This window comes from Parasteatoda tepidariorum, chromosome 7 (genome assembly GCF_982258835.1).
Source record: "Parasteatoda tepidariorum strain Cologne lab strain chromosome 7, Ptep-v5.0, whole genome shotgun sequence".
NCBI classification, from domain to species: domain Eukaryota; kingdom Metazoa; phylum Arthropoda; class Arachnida; order Araneae; family Theridiidae; genus Parasteatoda; species Parasteatoda tepidariorum.
In genome coordinates this window covers 1,872,709-1,899,378 of record NC_141761.1, presented here as the reverse complement: position 1 = coordinate 1,899,378, position 26,670 = coordinate 1,872,709, and the positions used below count along the sequence as shown (strand labels likewise).

Genomic DNA, 26,670 nt, shown 5'->3' with positions numbered 1-26,670 from the left:
CCTTATTGACCCTGGATTTGTGAATATTGGTCCAATGATGGCTCAAGTCATTTTGCTGCAAGAAAAACTTTAAGATAAAAATTTTAATAAATTTTATTATATAAGACATAACTTGAAAAACCAAATTTTATATAATTATTCCAATATATATAAAATTCAACGCAACATAAATTGTTATCACAATCCAAAGCTTTATTCCATCTCTACTTTTAAGTAATTTTATTCATTATATTTTCAGGTTATCAATAATGCTTGTGCCACGCAAGCTATTCTCAGTGTATTATTGAATTGCTGCCATCCTGACGTATCCCTTGGCAATACACTGTCTTCTTTCAAAGATTTCTGTCAGACGTTTGATGCCACTGTAAGTTTCATTTAAAAAAGTGATTTTTTAATAAATTCCATTGCACATCAATCAAAATAAAATTAATCGAAAAAAAACATTTCCTAGTTAAAGGGTTGACAGGATCCCTCTGGCGGAATTTTTTAGGGATTTCTGTGACAAAACTCTCTGTCACTAGTAGCTTTTTTCAAGGTACTTTTAATAATAACAAACATATATGTTGCTAATTCAAAATAACAAAAGTGCTGTGTTTACAAAAGAAATATATATAATTGTTTTTAATTGAGCATGTAATAATTTTTTATTCTAATATTATGGGTGATATTTTCCCATTTTGTTAAGGCGGACACGCAAATTATTTCCTTCTTCGAATTTTGTAAATAATTATCTCAATAAAATAAAATAATTAAAAATTATGAAAAAATAATTAAAAGTCATAGTTTTGGATAATAATTGCCGGAAAAAAAGAGCAACGATGAAATCACACGAATTGGCTTTCTCAAATGCGTGTTTCATTTTGAAACTAGGTTGTTGTAATATCGGACTTAAATACTATGGAGAAATCAATAACTGCCGAAAATACAATTGAAACATTAAATCAATTTACGATTCTATCGCCGTAAATTGAGCGTGTCAGGAAGTGTTTATTTAAATGCATGGTTAAAATATTACGTGTTAAGTACTGTAGAAAAGAAAAGTAATTTTATTTTTTTCGAAAGAAAAGTCTTTCTACAAGAAGTCTAACATTCTGCGACAATGTCGCCTAGTCGGTGCAATTCTGCCACGGGGGTAATACCTTGATATTTTTTTTCTGAAACGAAAAACTTAATTTGAATTAACTGATTTTTTTTATTAAAAATTCTTTAATTTTACTGCAAAAATATTTTTATGTAGACAATTTTAAATATATTCTTTATGTTTTTTTTTTTTTACACTGCAATTTCAATGATATTGAAAGTTTTACCCAGGAGAAATAATGAGAGATGATAGTGCGTATAAATTATAATTTAATGTTCAAAGTTGATTAAAAAAAAAGACTAAATGTAAGTTAAAGTGTTATGAAACTTCTAAATTATGACTTTTCTTTTGCTGCTTGTAAAATAATTTGCTATTTAATAAACATGTTTCAATGATGCCAATTTAGTTTACATTCATTTGAATACAATTGCATTAGAGAACCAATTATCTGGGATGCTCAGGTATTCAGCAGATGCCTGGATCGGCTTAAAGTGTTGTTAATCGATGTTTTATGAAAAACAAATCACAAAAAATAGCACATTTTAAAATAAGAAGAAAAAAAATTAGCTTTCCCTAAATTTAAAAAAAAAAATTTAGAATAATAACTTTTAAAAGAATAAAGACACCTTTTTTGAGCCCAAATCACAAGAAAAAGAGAGTAAAAATAAGTAAAAAAATAATAGTTCTCCTAAATTTAAAAAGAAAAATTTAGAACAATAACTTTTAAAAGAATAAAAACATTCACTTATTTATTTTTTGAAGATTAATTCAAGTCACCAAATTAACTAACATAAAACAAAACCAATGATTAAAAAATGCAATATATTTCATACCTAATTATAGGAAAAAAAGAAAATGAAAGGAAAACTTATACAAAAACAATTACGTAATGCTAATACGGAATCATTAATGCTTAAGGGTTATGTTTTTACCGGCTGAACAAACTTACAATAAGATGTTTAACACCAATCCATTTCTACGTAACCCGTCTGGTGGTGCCATCTTGTGATGAACAGTGGGAACTTATTTGTACATCCAATAAAAAAAATAAAAAAACACTTGAAAATTACCAAATAGAAACAATAGATTCAAAAAGCACTAACATTAATGTTGAAACCCAGAATATTTTAATATTAACTGAATTAAAAGAAGAAGAAAAACTTGATCTTAAAATTTATGAATAAAAGAAAACTAATTTATTGAGTATGAAATAATTGTGAAAAGAAAAAATTTAACATTCCTATCTGATTTCATATCTGACCATAATTACCACTCTTCAAAATAGATTTTTATAAAATATATAAATAGATTTATAGTCAATACTTGTATAGCATTGAAAAAGATCTTATTATATTCCCAAAGTATTTAGGCCCTCGACATAATAATATATCTTTCTACAACACAATATTTATTGGGTCCTGTAACTAAAATAAAATTTTGTTTGTTGACCTAGGTAGGAATTGACTTTAAAAATGTTTTTTATGTATTATTTGTTGCTTAGGTTTGTTCCGTATCAACTCCATTTAAGAGTTTTGAACTCGGTATTACTGTGTGAGTGTTATGACCCTCTAGGACAGGGATGGCGAACCAATGGCACGCGTGCCATTTATGGCACCCGACACAATATTTTGGGCACGCCACCGATCACATTTGTTATTACACTATGAATTGTTATTACTCAAACGCTATTACACTATGAAGCATATGTGACAATTAAATTAAAATTCACAAAAAACACGCAAAATAATAAACAATTATTAATGAAAAAAATTAACAATTAATGCTAAAAAAGCAATTAATAACCATAAAAAACAAGCTAAAAATAAATAACTAACAAAAAAAATAAACAGTCCATCTTACAACCTAATATAAGTTATTTGTCATCTAATCTGCAACAACAGGAGTCACACTGATGTTACTTTAAGTTGAATTACGCGTATAACTGAGACATTGCAAAATATATATTTTTTTTCCCTGTAATGAAAGAGTTTTGAGTTGATAGTATTTAGTATTATTATTTTCCCAATAATCACGAAGGCAAAATTATTTGACGGCACGTCTATGACCTCATTAAACAATTTTTTGGAAAAAATGGCATGTTGGTGTGTAAAGGTTCGCCACCCCTGCTCTAGGACAATTTAAACTATGCACTATTCAATTATATGTTATATTCAAATGATTAAGTTTATATTCATAATATGGTACATGTCAAGAGTCATGGCTACTGAATATGTTGGTCATCCACCAAACTAAATGATTTATTTTAATATGTTTTTGTGTTATTTTCTTTGGTCGTTTCATATTTTATGTTTTAAGAGTTTCATATTTAACTTTTAAAATAGTACACCTTCTATAAATTGTTTAAAAATCAATGCTTTTATTTACTTTCATTTCATAAAGTGTGCTGCATTTAAATTATGATTAACCCTCCCTGTACGGCTCAGGTTTTACACTTTCTGGTCCTGAAATACGAGGCGATTTTCGTGTATTTTCTTTATCTACATATTTTAAAATTCGCATTTTCATCATGTGTTTTGAAATAATAAAAGAATTTTAATAGCTTTTAGGTTTTCAAAAAAAGTGTAATACAGCACCCACGGTTTCAGCAGACAGGGTTTATAAGTGAAAAAATGTGTGCAATATTTTCATTTTCAGCAAAATTTTGTAATGAAACAGAAAAAATGAAATGAAAGCCCAGATTTATGGAATACTCCAAATCACTATCTTCATAATCAAGATTTTTTTGTTTTGTTTTGTTATTCTCACATATAACTCCCCTGACACTTGGCAAATCCATATCTTTCATAAATGCTTATCTCACAAAAGAAAAACAAAAAGCATGAATACTCACAAATATGCAGGAAAAAAATCCCTGAACCCTATAGTGCCATCTACCGGCAAAAATAAACATCAAATGATAGCAGGATCAGTATTGAAATAAGGCGGGGGGGGGGGGAATTTCGCCCACAGTATTCACGTGACTGTAGTTGGGGGACAAAACTGCCCCGCTGGCAGAATTTTTTCGAGCTTTCTGCTACAATTCTTTTTAGTTCTAATACCTTTTCTGAGAGACATATTTAATAGTAACAAATATATATGTTGCTAATTTATTTTAAAGTACTGGAAGCACTTTCTGTTTATAACAAAAAGCCTTTATGTATAGAACAGAACAGCATATATATTTTTTTTCCAATTGTAAATGTAAGAATTTTTTTAAAAATCTAAATGTGAAAGAATACATATTCTAATATTATTAGCAATATTCTCATGTTCTGAAAAATATTTGTATGGTCAACCTTTAAATTTTTGATGTCTGGAAATTACTTTTTTATAATATCAATCCGAAATCTGAAAACCCTATCATTACGTCATTTTTTTATTCTTTAAAGTGGAAAAGAAAAGGCATAAGCATTTTTATTCCACTTCCGGTTTGAGAAAAGCATTTTGTGAATATAATTCTGCAGAAAGGGTAGAAAAAGTTCTGTAAAAAAATATTTCAAACAATTCTGCAGATAAAAAAAACTCCAACTTCTTCGCTTCCCAAATGAAAAATCTTTCTGCAGGCACTCTGTAATGTTTTGCAACAATGTCGCCATGATTCTGCCACAGGGGAAACTGATACCCCACGCAAATCGCAAGAGCCGTATGGGGAGGGTTAATAAATAATTGTACAATAAAATATTTAAATAGTTGTGAATAAAGAATATCTCTTTCTTTTCAGATGAAGGGTCTGACCCTCAGCAATTCTGATGTCATTCGTGAAGTTCACAATAGTTTTGCTAGGTACTTATTTTTATTTTCAAGTATTCCATATATAAAACTGTAATATGGATGGTAGGTAAACACATGGTGCATAGCGTTTTTAAAAAGTGCTTAGAGGTGTTTATTTTCATTTTTTAAAAGCCCTTAGCGGTGCTTTTTTTATTAGGTGTTTTTAAAAAGTTAATGTTATTCTCATGAAACAGAGTCCCAGACCCCCATCTTGGAATAGATTCTTATAGATTTGAAACAGTAATGAGTTTTATTTACTTAGGATCAATTATTGCAATTGGCAACAGAATGACTCCTGAAATAAAAAACCGAAATCTGGGTTTCTTTCCAGGAAAACAAAATTCTTAATCTAAGAAACTCTTGTCTGGCCAGTCTTGACATACGCTTCTGAAGCTTGGACAATGATAAAACTGGAGGAGAATTGTATCACAATATTTGAGAGAAAGATTTTGCAGAGTATACTTGGTGGTGTAAATGAAAACAATAACTGGAGAAGGAGATTTAACTTTGAACTGTACAAGATTTATAAGCAACCCGATATTATTAAATACATAAAAATAAATAGAATGAATTGGATGGCCTGCGTGATTCCCCACTGGAGCAAGAAAATGGGGAAGGCCACTGTTGAGATGGGCTGACTTGGTGGAGTGTGATTTTGTTGCAATTAATGAAAAGAATTGGAGATCAAAAATAAATCGGAAGTCATTTTGGACAAGTATTCAGAGGAAGGAATTGACCCACATTGGGCTGTCTATCCAACTATGGTGAACATGATGTTTTTATAAAGTGCTTAATTTCCCCTTTTTGAATATGAGATTTTTTTTCTTTAGCATGTCATTTTTCCCCACGTATTATGCAAAAGCGTGCTTATTACGTTGTTCTACCCAAGGTTTTCACGAATCACGAAATCACAATCTTTATCAGGGTACCGTCGGTCCATAGCGCATGAAAGCACCAATCATTTTACATGTTTGATGAAATCCTTGCTGGTCCGCAGGCGCTTCTACTGAGCTGGGTTCGGTGAGAGCAGTCTCTTGTGCAACTCTGCTGCATTTTGCGAGATATTCTCAATTTCAAGCTTCATTTCCCACCCTCTAAAATGGAACTGAAAAATCTCTTGATCATTTTTTAATGGTTAATATAATCAAGAAAAGAGTTCTTTATGTCAGACACTACTTATTTTATCATGTTCATGTTAAGTCTTCAAAAATTATTTTGCATTTTGTTAATACATATAGTGCTTAGTACTTAAAAGGTGCTTATTTTTTGTTGAAAGATTTGACTACCCACCCTGTCAAGGAAGTGTTGATTCACCCCATACTTAATATTTCCATTTAGTCCGAAAAAGCTGGAATTTGGATTTCAGGGTTCCTACATTGTCAGGGAAACCTGAAAGTGTCAGATAAAAAAGTAATTGATCCTGGAAAAATCTTGTGACAAACCTGAAAAATGACCCATTACAAAATCAGTAGTAAGACTAAGTAATCAATGATTTTGTGTTAATTAAATTGAGAGTTTTTACCAATTGTTTTCTTAGGTTTTTTCCTCTGGTTTTTATGACTGCATGTTTAAATTTGTTAAGTTAAAACTATGTTAAATACTTTTAAAATTGAAATTATTTTGAGTAAAAAAATGTAAATAAGCACCGAGTTCCATGATAGTACTTAGACTGATTTCGAAAGGTACTTAGATTGAATTTTGTTTTTGGATAAAATTGAAAAGAATGTGTCTTAGAAACTTAAGTTCTCCAGCAAGGCTGCATCCAGATATAGATTTGAATGATAATAAATTTAAAGTTTTAAATACAGAATATCAGTTCTTTTTTAAATTCTCTATAACAGCTGTGGTGGCTCAGTGTTTGCCTTCCAATGAGGTTAGAGACCATATTCTCAGTGGTTGACGGATCATTGGCTAGAGTCCCCTTGCCTCAGGCCAACTCTGGGAGGTTTACCTCTCCATCTAAAGCAAATGTGGGTTAGTTCCATGAAAACGTTCTCCACGAAGGCAAAATTTCTCCCAATCCAGGTGTTCCCTTGTCTTCTGGATTGGATTCAAAATTACAGGGCTCCAGAGTTGAACATTAGTAATCCCAAATCCAAAAAATTGGGTTGGCTCTTCAACGACGGTTATTAAATAAAATAGGTTGCATGAAAATGTATATCATCAAACATCAATACCTTTAAAAACCATTAAAAGAGAAATCTTGAGCACAACATTATTTGCTCATGTCAGAAAAAATTTTAGGTTACAAAATCTGCCAAAATTTATCGACAGACCTCTAATCCTTTTTAGTACCAAAGAATCTTTCACCTCTATTTTTTTTTCTTTTTAAATAGTTCTAATGATGAAATGTAAAAAAAAAAATTCCAACATTATTGAGTACACACTATGTAATAATTATTATATTGTTTAATGTTATTGGATAATAAATATACTTTCAATAAATTATTATGTTTTCAAAGCAATGGCTAATTTATATAAATACTAAAAGAGTACCTCTAAGAATTTATGTTTAAGGGCCTCAAAGTTGCAACACTGCTTAATATAATTACATATTTCTGAACTGTTAAAAACAAATCGTATCTCTTGAAATCTACAGAATCGTAGAGTTCTATGGAAAGCAATTGCTGTATTATAAATGACTTTTTATTCATTCGTGCTTAAATATTGATTTGATTGCAGGCAACAAATGTTTGAATTTGATGCTCGTCAGCCTAATAAAGACGATGACGTATTCCATTTTATTGGCTATGTTCCAATAGAAAATAGGTTGTATGAACTAGATGGATTAAAAGATGGGCCGATTGATCTAGGTAAATGTCAAATGAATTTATAGTTAGTAATATTCTGATCAGAGTGCACCTAGCAGACTTAAATCGAATGAAAAACTTTCTGCAAGCAATTTATTGACTCTTCTTTCAACCCTCTGTTTGCTACCTAATTTGTTCGAAAATCACTGATTTTCAAACAAATTAGGTCGTTTTAAATTACAAAAAACGCATGATTTTCACAATTTTCTCTGCAATATTTATCAGAAACTAGTTATTTTATCATAATTATGTAAAGTTTTTGAAAATATTTTGAATTGTATTGATTTTATGTTTATAAATTAAGAACTTTAAATGATAGAAAAAATATTTTTTATTACTGCACAGTTCCTAATTATGAATTTTTTTGGGGAACATGATTACAAATATTTCATGAGTGTTTAAAAAGTACTTAAAAGGTGCTTATTTTTTGTTGAAAAGCCTGGCAATGCACCCTGTTTTATTATTCACTAACATACCAGATTACTGTTCAGTAAAAAAAAAGGAACTAAAATATGAACTATGATGCAGCAAAATGCTAAAATGTCAGCTAATGTGACAAAAACAATTGCTCATCTCATTGAAATGGCCCAAAATCACTCACAGCCATTTTCCAGCTGTGATTTACCAGAATAAACATTTTTTCAAAAATTGTGTTTCTTTTTATTGGTTATTTTTAATAAAACTGTAAGATTTGTTCAAAGTAATAATAAAAGTATATTTCATTTCAAAAGTTAGGAAATTGATGATTCCAAGTAGTTGATTTTTCTTAAGATGTTCTTTGAAGATCAAACTAACGAGTTTCGAAAAAAAAAACATTGTTTCTAATATCCTTGTCATTAACAATAGCGTTATGGCTCTTTCATATTATCCTAGTTATTGAAAAAGAAAATACAAGCTTTTTTTCAGTCTAGCTGAAATCTGACAAACCTGATTTTAATCTGTTTTCAGGTTTTTAAAAATGGAATATCGGAATCTATGTCGTATTTTAACTTTAGAAAAAATGAGTGACAATGATAACGCTTTGTAAAGTAACAATAGAATTGTCAATAATCAAATCCATCAAAAATTCATTATTTAAAGGTGACATTTGGGTAATCATAATAAAACATCAAGATTTTAAAAACATGAAAATTTGTATTAAAAAAAATTGCTACAGAGATATTGAAATGGGATTTGGAATGACGGTTTTATTCTTTTAAATTAGGTTGACGCATTTGGTGACAAGTGTTTAATATTTTGGTAGCCATTTTCTATGTAATGATGGCTAAACTCAGAGTTAGGCAAAAATGTAATCGATTACATTTTTCAATTACTTGTAATCATGCTTACAAGGTAACATAATTTTGATCACAGCTGTAATTGTGATTACCATAGTCGATTATTGCACATGCATACGCAATTATTAGCTATATAAATACTTACATGTGATTTATACTTACAATATATGTGTATGGTATAGATGTGTAACTAAAATGTCTGGAGACATGCATTTATCTACATCTGCATTAGTTATATACATATGTGCATACATGTAATCTACTCTGATGTAATCAAACATTATGATTACCTGTAATTGATTATATAGCTGTAATTATCTATAATCAATTACAGTTGTAATCGATTACTGCAGTGATTCTCAACCTTTTTTTGTGGCGGCACACTTTTAACGATTTCGAAATTTGACGGCACACAATGAAAAAAATTAGTTTAAAAGTTGCTTAATTACCTATTTTACACTGTGTTGAATAGTTTGTGATAATAATTTTGAATGTGAAATAAAATAATATGTACTACAAAAGCACATTTATTAAGGGATTAATTATTTCTTTTGACCAATTTTTTATTAGTTAGGTAACAGTTATTTATTTTTTGCTAGTTATTAATTGTTAGCTTGTTTTCTATAATTATTAATTGTTATTTTTTTGTGATTTCCTGTTAACTGGTTTTTTTGCTAATCATTAATTGTTAGCTTAATTTTTGTCAGGTATCCTTTGTTAATTTGGTTTTATATATTTGTTTTTTTAGTTATCCTTTGTTAATTTGTTTATTAATTGCATAGCTTACTTTAATGATAAGTTCTTACAACATTTTTTAAAATTGTGCTTCATATACAATTTAAACACTTCCATCTTATTTTAACTTTGTCAGTGACAAGACAATCGCCGACAAAAATGTTCACGTGGTTAAAGCGTGGTGAAATTATAAAAAATATATATTATATATGCACTTTTCTTTAATTTAAACTTTACTCATAATAAAAAATGTATTATAATTTTTATTGTATCATTTCTAATATTTGGGGGCACATATTAAAAATTTGACGGCACACAAAGTGCCGCGGCACAGAGGTTGAGAATCACTGGATTACTGTAATCGACTCCCAACTCTGGCTAAACTAAAGCTCAAATGATCTATGTTATATAACAGCAATAAGTTACATATGTAATCAATGTTTTAAAATTCTCAATTTTAAACTTCTCAAAACTTAATGGAGCATTGTTAGTTTAAAAAAAAAGTCTTGTATAATCCTGATTATTATGATTTTTGTTATTTAAACAGGTCCGATTTCTGGTGACTGGTTGGATACTGTTAGGCCTGTCATTGAAAAACGAATTCAAAAGTAATTAGATATTTTTTTATTATGCATTCATTTTTAATATTAGTTGAAATAATGACCCTTACAGTTTGGATGAAAACAAATTCTAGGTCATTTTATCGTGTGAACACTAAAATACTATAATTATTAACTCGTAGCTGAAAAAAAAATACAGATTTTAAACAAAGACAGATTGCTTTACTAAGAATTTAATAATTAACAGAAAAATTTGTAATAATGCAGATTTTTTTCTTTTGTGTAATTTTCGTAATCTTTTCTTTTGATTTTTTTCCTTTAAAATAGAAGGAAAGTACCTTAAAAATAATATTCTGATTCAGGGCCAAGATAACTGCCTAAAGAAACTTTCTAGATCTTCAATCCAAGGAACTCAAAACCATCTAAGATATAAACAATCAACTTGAGACCATGATAGCCTGGTTGGTAGGGCACTGGGGCCATGTTCAAGAGTTCGTGGCTTTGATCCCCGCCGGCCGAAAATTCCCTGTGTAGGGAATGGTATTAGTAGTAAATGGTGACTGATGCATGATAAATATGTTGAGTCGACAAGTCCTCTGTGTTCCCATAACAAATCAATACCTCTGGGGGTACTGATCCAGGAGTCACCTTGTCTTCTGTATTGGTTTAAAATGACAAGGCTACGGAGTTGAACATTAGTTGTCGTAAACCCAAAATTGGGTCGGATGTTCAACGACGGATAAAATAAAATAAAAACAATCAACTTCTCTCTTAAGGAAAGCATTAAAAAGGTTGCACAAGAGGACTGACATGGGTGAATTTAAACAAAACGATGCTTTGAGACACAGATTGTGAATAACCATAAATTAGGACCACCTATATCTTAGGATAGAGGTTCACGACCTTTTTGAGTGAAGGGTCGCACGCATATTTAGTCATTTTGGTGGCAAATATGATAACTCTTATATAAACATTGGTGTTCTAAGCACTAAATATTTTTATCAGTGAACTTAGTAACATATTTGCAGAAAATTAAATACTTTTAATTATTTGAATTTATTTAAAACCGAAAGAGAAGTGATATATTTTTTAAAAAACTTTTTCCATTTTTCACAGTAATTAATTTATGAAATATATATGTACATAAATATTGAGTGAGTGGGGATATAAATTCTAACCAAAAGAAGCTTATATAATGAAAGTGCAAAAAATATGTGCATTTTATAGAGTAATATAAACTTGAAATAAATATTTTATGAAATAAAATTTAAAATGTTTAAACAAAAACCAAATTAAAAGAATTTTTTTTTATTGTGTTCAAAAAATCCCGTGGGCTGCACATCGACAGTCGACGGGTCGCGCATGGCCTGCGAGCCACAGGTTGTGCACTCCAATCTTAGGATAAGAATTTAGGAAATCCTATCCTTTCATTCAAAGAGGTGTTTATTGTGCGGTAACATCAATAGGTTTGAATAATTTTTTTCAAAATTTTCTAAATTTAATGAAATATCTATATTAGGATGAACATTCTAGTGGATATTAAAATAACTTAATGAAGCAGTCCTTATAATTGCTGTATATCGAAATGTAACCATTTCAAACCTCACAACTTTGAGCTATAACAAAAATCAAATTTAAAGTGGAAATGTGTCTCAATTTTTTGTATTAAAACGAATGTTTCAGATATGAATATTAAAAGAGGGATGCGAATAATGATGACTTCAAATTTACCCTCAATATTTCTGAAATGTCAAATAATCTTGCACATTCTGATCGCTGTTATGTATTTCATTATATAACTGGTATTGAACAGTTGACCCTGTTTTTAGTTTAAGACTATCATTGTTTGATTTCATAGCCTTGTAGTTTTGAGCTCAACCCAGAAGACAGTGGAACTCCTGAACCAAGCATTTGGACTAACTAGCTTTCACGGAGGACTTTCTGATGGACATAGCCTACATTTCTGTGACGTGGAGATAAAAAACCTTCAACAGTTGGTGTTCAATGATTCTAAGTACTGCGATGGATTTTTTTACATCAGCACTCTGGGAGCAGAATTTATATTGATCAGACAGTGCTGGAATTCAAACCTGGGACACCGCATTGGCAATTGCTTCAGTGGCAGACGGATCATGGATTAGAGTCCCCTTGCTGTCAGGCTAACCGTGGGAGGTTTTCCTTTCCATGTAAAGCAAATGCGGGTTAGTTCCATCAAAAAGTCTTCCACGAAGGCAAATTTCTCCCAATACTTGAGCCAGCAGTTATCTTGTCTTCTAAATTGGGTTCAAAACGACAAATCTACAGAATTGAATGTTAGTTAGCCGTAGACCCTAAAAATTGGGTCGGCTGTTCGACAACGGTTATAAGATAAAATGAAAATATATTTTCAAATTTGTTATGACTGTTTTACATGTGTGTGTTATATTTTGCAGGTATAATGAGGGAGAGATTCATTTTAATCTTATGGCAATTATATCTGATCGTAAAATGCTCTACCAGAAGAGATTAGAAGAATTGAGTGTAAGTTTGTAGAATTATTATTCTTTAGACCAGGGATGCACCACCTTAAATATTAATAAAAATTAATAGAATTTTTTTTTTTTTTTGGAATTCCTTCAAAATAAAAATAATACAAATTTTTTAATTTCATTCATTATTTTATTTATATTATCGTGCCACAGGTCCTTGGTTTGATTCTCGAACCGGGCAAGGTTGACTCAGTCTTTCATCCCTTCAGTGGGTCGACAAAATGAGTACCGAGCATGCTTGGGGACTTAACACTGGTAGTTCTGTGTTCGGCTGACCACCCAACCGGTACATCTGCTTCTTCACCGCCGAGCCCAAGGTCAAGAAAACTGATATGAGCTGATAGGCCTTTTCCCTCTTTGGGCTGTCACGCCACTAAGTTTCGATTTTTAAATTTATCATCATCAATGGCTCGACAGCCCAGGGTGGGCCTTGGCCTTCTCAAGAAGTTTTTTCCAGACTAAACTTTTTACTGCTAGTGTTTTCCAGTTTTTAGTTTTTAAGACCAAAAGGTTTTTTTTCTAGGCTATCTATCCATCTCAAATTCGGCCTGCCTCTTTTGGTTTGGCATTGAAAACTCTTTTTGTTGTATAGTCTTCGTACATTCTGATAATGTGGCCTGCCTATTTTACTCTTTGTCTTTTAATAAAGTTAATAATCTCAGGTTCAATCAATGAGAGATAAAGCTCCCGATTTGATCTCCTAAGCCACGCACCATTCTCTTTTAATTCCTCCGAAAATACTTCTCAAGACCCTTTCTCTCTCAAAGGAACCCAACATAGCCTTATCCGTACTAGATAGGGTCCAGGCTTCACTAGTTTTAAATTTATATTATATTTAAATTATTCAAAAATATTAAAAAGTGATATTTTTTTTAAATTCTTTTACTGGTCAGCCTACTTTTTTATTTACAGTGGAGCATCGCTTATACGACGATCACTTATACGCCGTTTACATTTATACGACGTTTTAGGGTGGTCCCAAATCATTCCTATTCATTTTAAGGTAAAAATATATTGTTTATACGACGCACAGAATCGGTTATGCGTCGGTTTTTAGATTTTGTTCACGTTTATTTAAGTTTTTATTTTTTCTTGTGTATTTTAAAAAGGGGCGGAATTTGCCAACATGAATGATACAGAAAAGGGTGCCAACAAGATTGCTTGGATGACTACCGTAATTTTTACTAGATGACTGAAAAAACTAGACAATGTTATGAAGAGGCAAAAACGAAAATTTTTGCTATTCATCGACCAATGTCCAGCGCACCCATCGATACTAATTATTTTGGAAAATGTAAAAGCTCTCTTTTTTCCTGCAAATTGCACAAGTGCGCTTCAGCCATTAGATTTGGCCGTGATTAGAAATCTAAAATTGCGTCATAGAAAGCAGTAAGTTCAACTCGCTGTTCAAAGCATTGTAGAGACTAATAGCTAGAAAATATAATTAAAGGTAACATACATTTAAATTACTCACTGCAATTTTTCTTCTTTGGTCCTTTGTTTGTTTTGCTTTGTCTAGTTTAGAAATTTATGTAAACCAACACGTTAAACATTAAAATTAACTGAAAACAGAGTTAGTTTCAGTTTTAGAAGTAAAAATCGATTATACGACGTTATCGTTTATACGACGTTATCGTTTATACGACGTTTTTTGGTGGTCCCTTCGGCGTCGTATAAACGATGCTCCACTGTACTTATATTTAAAGTGCTAGTCTGAACGTGATTGTAACCATTTCAGTGCTTATCTGCCCTGAGGTCACATGGAAATGTAAATTTTTACTTGTTATATTGTATATACATGTTACTTACAATTCAGATCTAAATACACCTTACCCCTTGAACAGCTGCAATTTTTAACTCTTGTGGTCTAAAAAAAGTGGTTGTGCATTCCTACTTTCTTCTTTATTTATACATAAGTTTTCTGAAAAGAGGCATTTCTTTTTTTCATAGTCTGGTGGAATGGAGGTAGATGAGACATTAGATGAAGTTAATAAAATTCACATGTTAATAGCAGAAGAGGAATTAAAACAAAAGCGATATAAAGTAAGTGTGCTTTAATTGAATTCTTTCCACAATTACAATTTATCAAACACATATAATAAAAAAATGTTAAGTCGAATGCCAAATTAACCAAAGCATAAATTTTTTTTTCTTTTTTCAATTCCTGCTATTTTTTTTATTTCCAATGGCAGATTATAGACAGTAACAGCATGCATAAACATCTAATAAAATTAAGAACAGAAACAAAAGATGCTGCAACAGAGTCTATTAATCACAACATGTCTCTAGCTTCCCAATAGCGTTCAGTGATAGAATTCCTGCAAAGTGCAGAGCAGCTGAGAAGGCGCGTTGAGTCCATGTCCTCACCCGAACTGCAAAGAGTGCATACCGGGGAAGGAACGATACCAAATCTAGACAGATGTTTCAGCAGACAGTCACAACCGGTAGCCAAGCGGAATTCATCCACCGCTCTTCGTCTTGGGTCATCTTGCAAATTTAGGATGGTAGCCCTCCAAGACTTGGTAGAAGTACAGTCGATAAGTTCTTCGTGTGCACAGGTCTTAAAGGTTCTCTTAATAATCTGTTTTATGGAACAGAAGGGCATAATGTACGCAGAAGTCTGAATAATTAAGGCCCCCTTTTTGCTAAGTTACCCATAACCCCGTAATGGGCAGGAACCCACTGGAAAACAATGGTTTTCTTAAGGGATGCTAGGTATTCAAGTTGGAGGCGGCGATCCAAAATGTCTTGAGTTAAGGGATTATTTAAGGATGCAATGGCAAGCGAAGCAGGTCTTGAGTCACACAGGACAACAGCTTTTTTCAAAAAGGTCGATATGACGCTGTGACTGGACTAGAGCTGTTCGGATTGCAGCCATCTCTCCATCAAAAGCAGATCCCTGTCTCACAGGGGCATAAAAGGAAAAAGCCTCGGTGAAAACTCCGGCACCAACATTAGGACTGTCTGGTAGGAGGGATCCGTCGGTGTAGATCCGAAGCCACTCTAGCTCAGGGTAGTAAGAGCTCAATGCTTCATAAGTCAAGACTTTTAAAATAGCAGGATCCATATTGTGTTTATTTACACTTTGACATAAATCCAAATTAATTTGGAAATGTTTCAAATCTATTGGATTTTGGGTTGGGACAAGATATTCAGGATCATACTTTATTCCGAGAGTATTTTTCAAGCGTAAAACTCCCTGAAGAAAGCCCCTTTGAGTCTTTAAATTTTTATTCAGGTCCCGGTTGGCCTCATTCCAAAGTGAAAAGCAACCAGGAACTCTGATGATTTTTTCCCAGAGAATTATAGCTTTCTCCTAAATCACAGATTGCAATGGTCTAACATCAGTCGTCAAAAGCATAGCATTAATCGGAGTAGTCTTTACCGCCCCAGTAATGATACGCTGGGACTGATTTTGAACTTTTTCCAAAGAATCAAGAACTTTTTCCCCCGGCACAACAAGTTGTTCGCAGCAATAAGTCAAAACGGGATGAATAAACATTTGATAAGTCTGTAGCAAGGCTCGTTCAGTGCAACACCATCTTGCTCCAGCAAGGCATTTGAGGATACTGAGTCTCTTCAGGGTACAAGGTTTTACAATTTATGAAACATGTATAATAAAAGAAAATCAACCAATGCTTAAAATTAAATTTTGTTCGTTCTGCGGTTCCTTTATTTTTTCTATCTCTTAATTTTTATAATTACTTGGTTATCTTTAACACTATGATTCTTAATAATTTTTAGTGTTTTTTTTTTTCTTCCTTCATTTAGGGAAAAAAAATCATTGCCAAGTGTATATTGAATATATGATGCATGTTGAAATATCATCACTCATTTATAAAACGTGTTTCAGGTTGAAAATATCCGTAGGAAACATAATTATCTTCCCCTCATAATGGAACTTTTAAAAATTCTGGCTGAAGAAGGGAAACTTGTGCCTCTAATAAATGCTGTGAGTATATTTGTCAGGATTTAAATATCAATGCTATTAAGACCAACAAATATGACTGGAATTTAAATGTTGTTATGTAAAATAAATTGAAGTTTATTATACAACCTATATATGTACACTGGTCTAAGAAATTAAGAGAATTATCAGACTGGGTCAATTATCTCTTGAACGATTTTAATAATAGACCGATTTGACATACATTATTACAATACAAAACAAATAACCATTCAACAGTTGTAATACACACACACACACATGGTCGTGTGTAACACTCGTTGTTGTCTTAATTTCTTACGGCAGTATATTTCGAATAATGAAGGACCAAGAATAACTTAGAATAATTGATTCATTTGATATCTAAATGACGAATTTATTAGTTATTTTAATTTGACATACATTATTACAATGATCTGACATACATTATTACAATACAAAACAAATAACCATTCAACAGTTGTAATACCCACACACATGGTCGTGTGTAACACTCGTTGCTGTCTTAATTTCTTACGGCAGTATATTTTGAATAATGAAGGACCAAGAGTAACTTAGAATAATTGATTCATTTGATATCTAAATGACGAATTTAATAGTTTGCAGTTGTTTTAGTAGGACATATTAAGAGTCCTAATTATTGTTTTTAAGTATTATGATGCATTGCATTTTATCAGTGGTTTGATTGGGAAAAGTAAAATCACATGATCTTAATGCTGAAGAGTGCCGCTTTGCAACTAATCCCAAGATGGTTTTAAGTGCTAATCTCAAGACAAGAAAACAAAAATGATTTGAAGCATGTCTCATCCTTCACTCTTTATTATTCATTTTATGTTTCATATCTGGTGAGTCTCATGGCCAACTCTACTGGATTTTCTCCTGGTTTACTGGTTTAATAAAAATTTTCCTGATTTTTTGTACATTTCAGAAAGTTCCCTAAATTGCATTAGAATTTTTGCTTGCTTGAAAATGTAAATGCTTATTACTAATAAATAATGAAATGAACCTCATTTATAGAAATCAGTTCAAAACATTTTTAGGTTCTAAAAGGTACAGTTTATTTTTATTCAGTACTCCCTTTTTAAATTAATTAGACAATCTTTTATCTATCTTTGATGAATTGAATCCCTATTACTATTAAGAATAAACGTAAAACATAACATTTCAAGTTCATTTAACGTCAATCATAACTGGAAAATATTTCTTTTTTTTTTTCAATTTTGATGATTAATGTTCCCTATGTGTAAAATTTTTAGCACAATATGCACCAATTATCATGAAATTTATATTGTTTCATAAAATCTACTGGATTTTTCCGATCCATGTTGGCAGCTATGGGTATCTATTTTAAAGAACTTGGAAACATTTTTGAGGGAAATTAAATTTTATGTTCACGCAACTAAACAGGGGTTAGTTTTGCGTTTTTCTTCAATGAAAGTTAAAACATGGGGATATTGTCTTGGAAGGGATTTGCTGCTGACAAGGGGTGTCCAAAACTGCCAGAGAACACGAAGGGTCACTGGAGAATCAATCGATTTCCTTTATTTGTCTGATGAAGCATTTTCCATAATGATTAAACACCCTAATTGAACTCTCCACAACAATTTTCAATGGAATGTTACATTTTATGAGGCATAACTTACTCTAAATGTTTGATCGTAGCGGGTTTGCATATGTATATACAGGGTGTACAGTAAATGCTGCCACAAACTTCTAGGGGAAGTGGATAAGGATTGAGAATTACGTAGGAATGTCATTGTACGCTACGAAGGGCACTTTTCTATTATGGATTTGTTTGCCTTTGCGCTTTTATTTTTCTATAATATTTTAATTTCATGTTAGTGTTGAGAGTTCCATTAAAATAGGTTGTTAATTTAATGATTAGGCGAGCTTGTCCAGTGAGTCATCATATATTATTAAATTACGATAAGACAGCTAATAATGTACCCATTTGAATAATTAATAGAAGAGCCGTGATGGGGATAGAGCAAACAGGCGAATGCTTTTCATTGAGGTGAACCAGTTTGAATCCCAGTAATGGTTGGTCGATACGAATTCCCCATCCGGCTTGCATCAACCACGTGTCACATCCTCAGTGGTAGAACGATCACAGGTTAGAGTCCCCTCGCCGTCAGGTTAACCGTAAGAGGTTCTTCCTCTCCATGTGACGCAAATGCAAGTTAGTTCCATCAAAAGTCATCCACGAAGAGAAATTTCTCTTAATTTTTTGACCCAGGAGTTACCTTGTCTTCTGGATTGGGTTTAAAATGCAGGGCTCCGTTATTGAGCATTAGTAGTCATACACCCAAAAATTGGGTTGGTTTTTCAACGACGGTTAAAAATAAAATAAAATAATTAATAGAAATCAAGAGATAAAAGTACCTGATGTTTAAAGGGTTAAAGTTAGGAACAGACTTTTGATGGCTAATAAGTGCTACTTTGGTCTGAGGAACCAATTAAAATCGAAATTTCTCTCCATTGGTACAAAAGTAAAGCTATACAAAACCTTAATCAGACCAATTATTCTATATGGTAGCGAGACCTGGGCAATTCATAAAACAGAGGAAAATAGACTACTCATTTTTGAAAGAAAGATCCTTCGGTTAATTTTTTGGAGCAGTTAAGGAAAATAGTAGTTGGTGAAGGAGATATAGATTACCTAATATTTTGAAGGACTTAAAATTGTTGGGAATAAACTGGTGGAAAAATCTAGCTCAAGCTCACTCTGCCTGGAGGCATCTAATTGAGACCTTGGCTGCACTAGGCTGTAGCGCTGACGAGGAAGAAGATGTTCGAAGAAGACTATGTAACAGTTCATTATAGGAAATGGTTTCCTAGGTAATTCTTAATCCTTGTGATGTACCCTACTCCCCCAACATTTACGGTACATCCTGTATAAGCAGTTTTCCACTATATGCAAAATCTTTGAAAAAATATTTTTTAGCAAATTGCAATATTGCTTTATAAATTATTAAATATGTAGAATCTTTCTACATGTTTACAGTTTCCTACTTTTAATCGGTTAATGTTTATAAATAACATTGAAGATATTCTCCAAATCACTTGTCTACCTATAACTAATTTTCTTGCCGTTCATCTAATCGATTCAGAGTCCCAGACCCATGTCTTGAAATAAATTCGTACAGATATGAAACAGTAAGGAGTTTTACTTACTTAGGATCAATTATTACTATTGACAACAGACTGGCTCCTGAAATAAATAATTAAAAAAACTCTTATCTTTCAAATAGGGCTCTGCCTATGGGCTGAGAAGATTTATTAAATCTAGGTTTCTTTCTAGAAAAACAAAATTCTTAATCTACAAAACTCTTGTTCGGCCAGTCTTGACATACACTTCTGAAGCTTGGACAATGTCTAAACTGGAGGAAAATTGTATCGCAACATTTGAGAGAAAGATTTTGCAGAGTATACTTGGGGGTGTGAATGAAAACAATAACTGGAGAAGGAGATTTAACTTTCAACTGTACAAGATTTATGAACAACTCAATATTATTAAATATATAAAAATGAATAGAATGAATTGGATGGCCCACGTGATTCGAATGAGTGATGACAACACAATAAAAGAGATGCTGAATGAAAAGAATTGGAGATCAAAGATAAATTGGAAGTCGTCATGGAGAAATCTTCAGAGGAAGGCATTGGCTCACATTAAGCTGTCTGGCCAAATATGATGATGATGTAGAAATTTTTCAAATGTTTATCTTTTTTACTTCATTCATTATTGAAGACGTTTAAATTTCTGAATTTAAATTCTCCATTAGAATTTTCTGTTTTTGAAATTATTCATTCAAGTGAAAGCACTTCTTTTTAACGCGTCGTTATAATGTGCGTTAGTAATTGATTTTTAATCAAAAGTCATAACTTTTTAACCTCTCAAATATTTTTTTTTAACCTTTATTTAAATACTTGCTAAATTTGAGTAGAATATAAACGAGCTATCAATTTTTTATCTGAACACTAAACAAGTTCACTATATATTATTTTTTAAATGAAAGTATTGTTTAATTTACTTTTTTTTACAGCATAGCTTTTCATTTACTTGATTTTATTCGACCTAGTAAATTTGTGAAGTGACCAATAGTTTGTTAACTCGATATTTAAGACGTTCTTTTCAGAGAAGGTTTCAAATGAGAAATAACTATTGGAATGAAAATATTTCTATCAATTGCTTACTGATTCTTTTTTTTTCAGGCAAAACAAAAGGTTGATGAAAGGAAAAAGAAAGAACAAGAGATCAAACAAGTCCAATAAAATGTTTTATTTCTTGTTAATTGTGTGTTGTCATCATCTTATTGTGATAGTACCTTTCATTCATTATACACTAACATGGTGCGTTGCGTTTTTAAAAAAGTGCTTAAAGGTACTTATTCTCGAGTTCTTTAAAAGCTTTTAAAGGTGCTTTTCTTATTGGGTGTTTTTAAAAAGTGCTTAATTTTCCCTTTTCCAAAATGAGATATTTTTTCTTTACCAGGTCGATTTTCGTCACGTATTATGCAGAAGTCTGCTTTTCACATTGTTCTTTCCGCAATCCATTTTAGATTACATTCGGTCCGTAACGTTTAAAAGCGCCAATCATTTTACATGTTTGATAAAATCCTTGCTGGTCCGCATCTGCGTCTACTGAGCTGGGTTCGGCGAAATTATTGCACTGGCATGTGCAACTCTGCTGCACTTTGCAACATATTTTCAATTTCAGTCTTTATTTTCCACCCTCTGATATCGAACCGAAAAATCTCGATTATTTTATAATGTCTAGTATAATCAAAAAAGAAGTTCTTTGTCAGAAATTAGCTATTTTATTATGATCATGTAAAGTTCTTGAAAATTATTTTGCATTTTGTTAATGCATATAGTGCTTAAAAAGTTCATATTTCTTGTTGAAAGATTTTAGCTATGCACCTTTGATTAAATAGAGTACTAATTATTTTAGTATTATATTTTTATTTTATTTGTAAATCTTTATTTTCTTCCAAAAACAACTTAGCTAAATAGCAAAGAAGTTCCTTGTCTTAACTACGCCTCCATTCGAATTGAAATAGATTATCAATAGGAAATCCTGAAATTTGAGCTGTCCATCATAAGACCAGGTGCAATAACAAAAATTTTATTGTTCTTTTTTTCTCACTTGTTATAAAAATTCGAAATGTTTAGAATTGTTTTGATTTTGAATATATATTTGTCGACGAAAAAGACTTGAAAATAAATGTTAATCTAAAAATATTTTGAAGTGAATGAAAACATAAACATACAGGGTTTGCTGAAATCATTGCCCTTAATATATATATTTTTAGAATACTTGTTAAGATTAATTCAAAATTACATACTTACATAATTTGAAATTAAAAAAAAAAGTTATTGAAATCAAATCACAAGTAAGAAAGACTGGGTTCAAAACATCAAAGTAAATCTGTTTTGAAGGATGAAACTTCTTATTATCTGCTACTTAAATGTTTCCCAAATTTTAACAAATAATCCAACATGTTTTGAACTCAACGGGAATACATTAAATTTTAATAGAATTTTTTTCTTGTTAAAGTATCAGCCCATGGCCACAATAGATTTCTTAAGATATGTGAAATTTTCTTAATTTGTTACTACAATTATATACATAACTTAGTGGATTAGATCCCCATACCTCCTGTTTACTCGCATATTCTCAAATTTCTCCGTATTTGTAGAAGAAATTTTTCAAACACAAAATTTTGGCGATAAAATATCCACTGTTGGCAAAAATACTTCTCTTATCCCTCAACCAATAGTACAGTTGAGTGATAATAATTGAAGTAAATTCGTGATGGGGACATATCGCCTTCCAGAGAGGTGAACGTGCTTGGAATCCCAGCCACACTGCTGACGTAAAAATATCCCTAGTGGGGGTACCCTTGTCGTCAGGTTAACCGTGGGTGGTTTTCCTCTCCATCTGTAATACAAATGTGGGTTTAGTTCGATCAAAAAGATCTCCACGAAGGCAAATTTCTCCCAATACTTGATCCAACTTCTGGATTGGGTTCAAAATTACACATTTGCGGAGTTGAACATTAGTAGTCGTAAACCCGAAAATTGGGTCAGCTGTTCAATGACGGTTATAAAAAAGGTGAGATAATTAGTGTTAGTGATCGGAGAATATCTTCTTTAAATTAAGATTTATATATGGGTCATTCTCACAAAAACAGTCATTTTCATGTCCCCAGTATATTTTATATTTGTTTTACAGCTTACGAAAAAAAAAAAATTCAGGGAAAGTGTCCTTCAGAATGCAAGCTAACAAAAGAATAAAAATAAAATTATCAATTTTTATTTATTTTAGGTAATTAAAATATACCAATATGTCATTCCCTCACTTGTCCCCACTGCTGACTTAAAAAAAGAACAAATTTTTTTCTGAAATAAAATTTTTTTTTTTACGAATTCGTGTTTTTTATTTCAGAATACAGAAATATAGAATTCAGAAAATCAATTTTAAATTTAATTTCTGATAAAAATATTAACACAGCACTATTTTAAACTTTGTCCCCAGTGTTTCGCGTCATTCCCTCACAACAATGTTCTTATCACCTGCAATCTTCTTAGAATAAAAATATTTTAATAAAAACTTCAGAAGTTAACAACTGGCATCATAGAACAAAATTGCAGTATGTTTCCATCTTCAACTTAAATAAGCTTTGCTGTGGAATAAGTTTGAATGAATCAAACCAGGTAAAATTTTTTACATTTGTCATTCCCTCATGTCATTTTTTAGAGTAAAATAAAATACAACTTCATCGAGAAAGTGGATAATTATATGTTGCTTTTTTGTATGAATATAATTGTATGTGATTGACTTCAGAAATTAATTAGGCCTAACTGTTATTTTTAAATTTTATTGAATTCGTCATTCCCTCACTAGTGTATAAAGTGAGGGAATGATTCAAGATGAGTATATTATTAAGTTTTTTTTGTTCAATCGTGCCAGCCAATTTTATTTCCCAAACCTGTAAAAACTATTAAATATATAAGACTAAATTATAATAAATATTAGATATACTTAGTATGTTATCATTTTCAAACCTTAGGTAGATGTAACTTAGATAAAAATATGTATTAAAATAAAATATCATTCCCTCACTATTAGTGTCATTCCCTCACTTTTTAAATAGTGAAAATAATTAATTTACTTATTAATAAATTTGAAAAATAAATTAAAAAAATAATAAATTAATTTATTAAATTAATTAGTTTATTTATTAAATTAATTAATTATTATTAAAAATTAATTAATTGTAAATTAATTATTTAAAAAATTAATTAATTTAAATATTAAGTATAATTTATAGGATATATACTTTCTTTATAATGCCATTACATATTTCTATTAATATAAAAAGTTTCAGAGCTTTTTATTCATTTTACTTTTTTGGGATTTTATGAACTTAAAAATGACAGTTTTCGTGAGAATGACCCATATGTAACCGACATTGTATTGAATGCCTAAAATTAGCCGGCAAAGTATGAAATGATTTATATTTCACACATTGCCTAGACATTCTATAGAATGCCAAATGAGAAACTGGCAAAGTATAAAATACATCTCCGATTCGTCAAAATGTCATTCAAAAATGAAATTTTCAAAACGTCATCCGATTTGATATTAATTTATTCGTGGACATAATTACATTTATTCGTTATTTTAATACTTACTGACGATAGATTACATTTATTCGATATTTTAATACTTACTGACGATAGATTAGAATAAACATCAGTGTTTGGAGTATCGAGCAAATATATACCGGGCAATGGCACTTGACCTTAAAAAAATATCAATGTAGGGTATACCGGGCAATGGCACTTGACCTTAAAAAAACATCAGTGTAGGGTATACCGGGCAGTGGCACTTATCTAGACCTAGCATATATTTCGGGTATTTACCAAAGGCCTAGTCAAGTGCCATTGCCCGGCATGCCCTACACTGATGTTTTTTAAGATCAAGTGCCATTGCCCGGTATACCCTACACTGATGTTTCTTCTAATCTATCGTCAGTAAGTATTAAAATATCGAATAAATGTAATTATATCCACGAATATATTAATATGAAATCGGATGTAATAAATATTTCGGACATTCACCAAAGCGACTATGTGATTGTCAACACTCACCGGTGAAAGTCAACAACCACCGATTTCGGTCATTCACAGTAACATGCACATCATTTACATAATAACCTCATCAGGACGTTTATTTCATACTTTGCCTAAATAGCATCCGGCATTGTATAGAATGCCTAGGCAAAGTATGTAATACTTCTCACATTTCATACTTTGCCTGAAAACGTCAGGCATTCTATACAATGCCGGTGTTTCATACTTGGCCGGTAACATATATATATATATATTTTTACTTAGCTAAATGTAAGTCCTTATATTATTTCCAATTTTGAATTTATTCTCTTCGACTAACACGATTATGTAAGATTTATAAAAAATTGACTCACAACCCAAAAAAATTCGCTTATGTTGGCAGGTATGGATCCTTTTTTAGTGCTCCATTCCTACATCGAATGAAAAACACAGCACTATATTTTAAGTTTTTCTTTCTCTTCCCTCTTTTCAGACCCTGGAGAAAAGTTTTTTAGCATAGGGGTGCACAACCTACGGGCCAAATGCGGCCCGCGACCGCAATCTGAACGAAATAAAAAAAAATAAAAAAATTTCAAATATTTTTTTTTTTTTTTTTGAAAAACAAAAGAAATTTGAAATTTACGCATTTAAGTTTTTTGACACACCCAATTTCAAACAATGTAGTTTTTGATCGCTTTTTTTTCGATGGTTACCTCTACAGATTAATGCATAGTTTTGAATATTCCAATATTTTAAATACATCATTATTACGATATACGAAATTCTAATTTTTGTTATTACTTTTGACGCACTACAAGTGCGCCGATTTCATCATAAATCCAATGACTTTCCGGTAGTTATTGCTGCCCATTTTCACGTCCTTTCTGAAATCGCGATTTTTGAAAGTTAGGAAACGCTTTATTTGTGCAAACTTCAGAATAAATCTAATTGACTTTTTATCCTTTATCGGCAGTTATTGCTACGCATTTCCGCATGGTTTTTAAAATTTGGATATTTTATCACGATATTATTAAGAATCGGGATTAAATAATCGCTCATTTAGATAAACCATATTTGGACGTGGTTTATTTGTACCGATTTTATCGGAAATAAATTTTTTTTCAATCGTTATTTTGGCCATTATTGTAACACATTTCTACAAAGTTTTGAAAAATCTGATATTTTTATACGCTATTTTGATACTTTAATTTAGAATTTCGCATTTAAATACATAAAATTTTGACGCGTTTTATTTACGCCAATTTTACCGTAAATATCAAGGGATTTTGATAATTTCTTTGATAGTTATTACCACGCTTTTACACGTGATTTAAAAAAAAATTATATTTTTAATACTATAATTTGACAACATGCGAGTTTTGAATAGCTCATTAAAATAATTACTTCTTACGTGCTGTATTTGTGTCGACAGGGGTCCGCAGACATTTTGTGAAAGGTCCGTTTTTGTAAAATTGTGAAAAAATTACTCGTAATTCGTGAATATAAAATAAACGTTAAGTCACATTTATGAATTTGTGCAAATAGGGTCCTTTTTGCAAAAGCACTTTTTCAAGGAGCCTTTAAATTGTAAATAGATACAAGATTATGCTTAACACTGTAAAATTATAATTGCAATTGCTGCTTCTAAATTAGAGATGCAACATACAAATATTTGGTATTTAGCTTATACTGCTGAACGCAGAATATTCATTTCGGACGAATAATGGAAGAAGCGTCTGCCGAAGACAAACCTTAATTCGTTTACATCCATCTTTATTTTTGTTCCCCTTGGGAAGAGTTTACTCAATTAACAAAATAAATTTGTGAAGGGTTCGATTAAA

The 26,670-nt window shown here is 31.2% G+C and overlaps 1 protein-coding gene across 1 annotated transcript in view; it reads left to right on the top strand.

Moving 5' to 3' along the window:
- Window positions 1–21,003, top strand: part of Uch-L5 (ubiquitin carboxy-terminal hydrolase L5) — a 30,923-nt gene extending 9,920 nt beyond the window's left edge. Inside the window, exons 4-11 of the mRNA XM_043054885.3 lie at window positions 239–364; window positions 4,803–4,864; window positions 7,535–7,665; window positions 10,222–10,282; window positions 12,667–12,754; window positions 14,713–14,805; window positions 16,616–16,714; window positions 20,924–21,003. Of these exons, the coding sequence (XP_042910819.1) occupies window positions 239–364; window positions 4,803–4,864; window positions 7,535–7,665; window positions 10,222–10,282; window positions 12,667–12,754; window positions 14,713–14,805; window positions 16,616–16,714; window positions 20,924–20,983 (720 nt within the window). The 3' untranslated portion in view covers window positions 20,984–21,003. The remainder of the gene's footprint in view (window positions 1–238; window positions 365–4,802; window positions 4,865–7,534; window positions 7,666–10,221; window positions 10,283–12,666; window positions 12,755–14,712; window positions 14,806–16,615; window positions 16,715–20,923) is intronic.
- The last annotated feature ends 5,667 nt before the right edge of the window (window positions 21,004–26,670 follow it).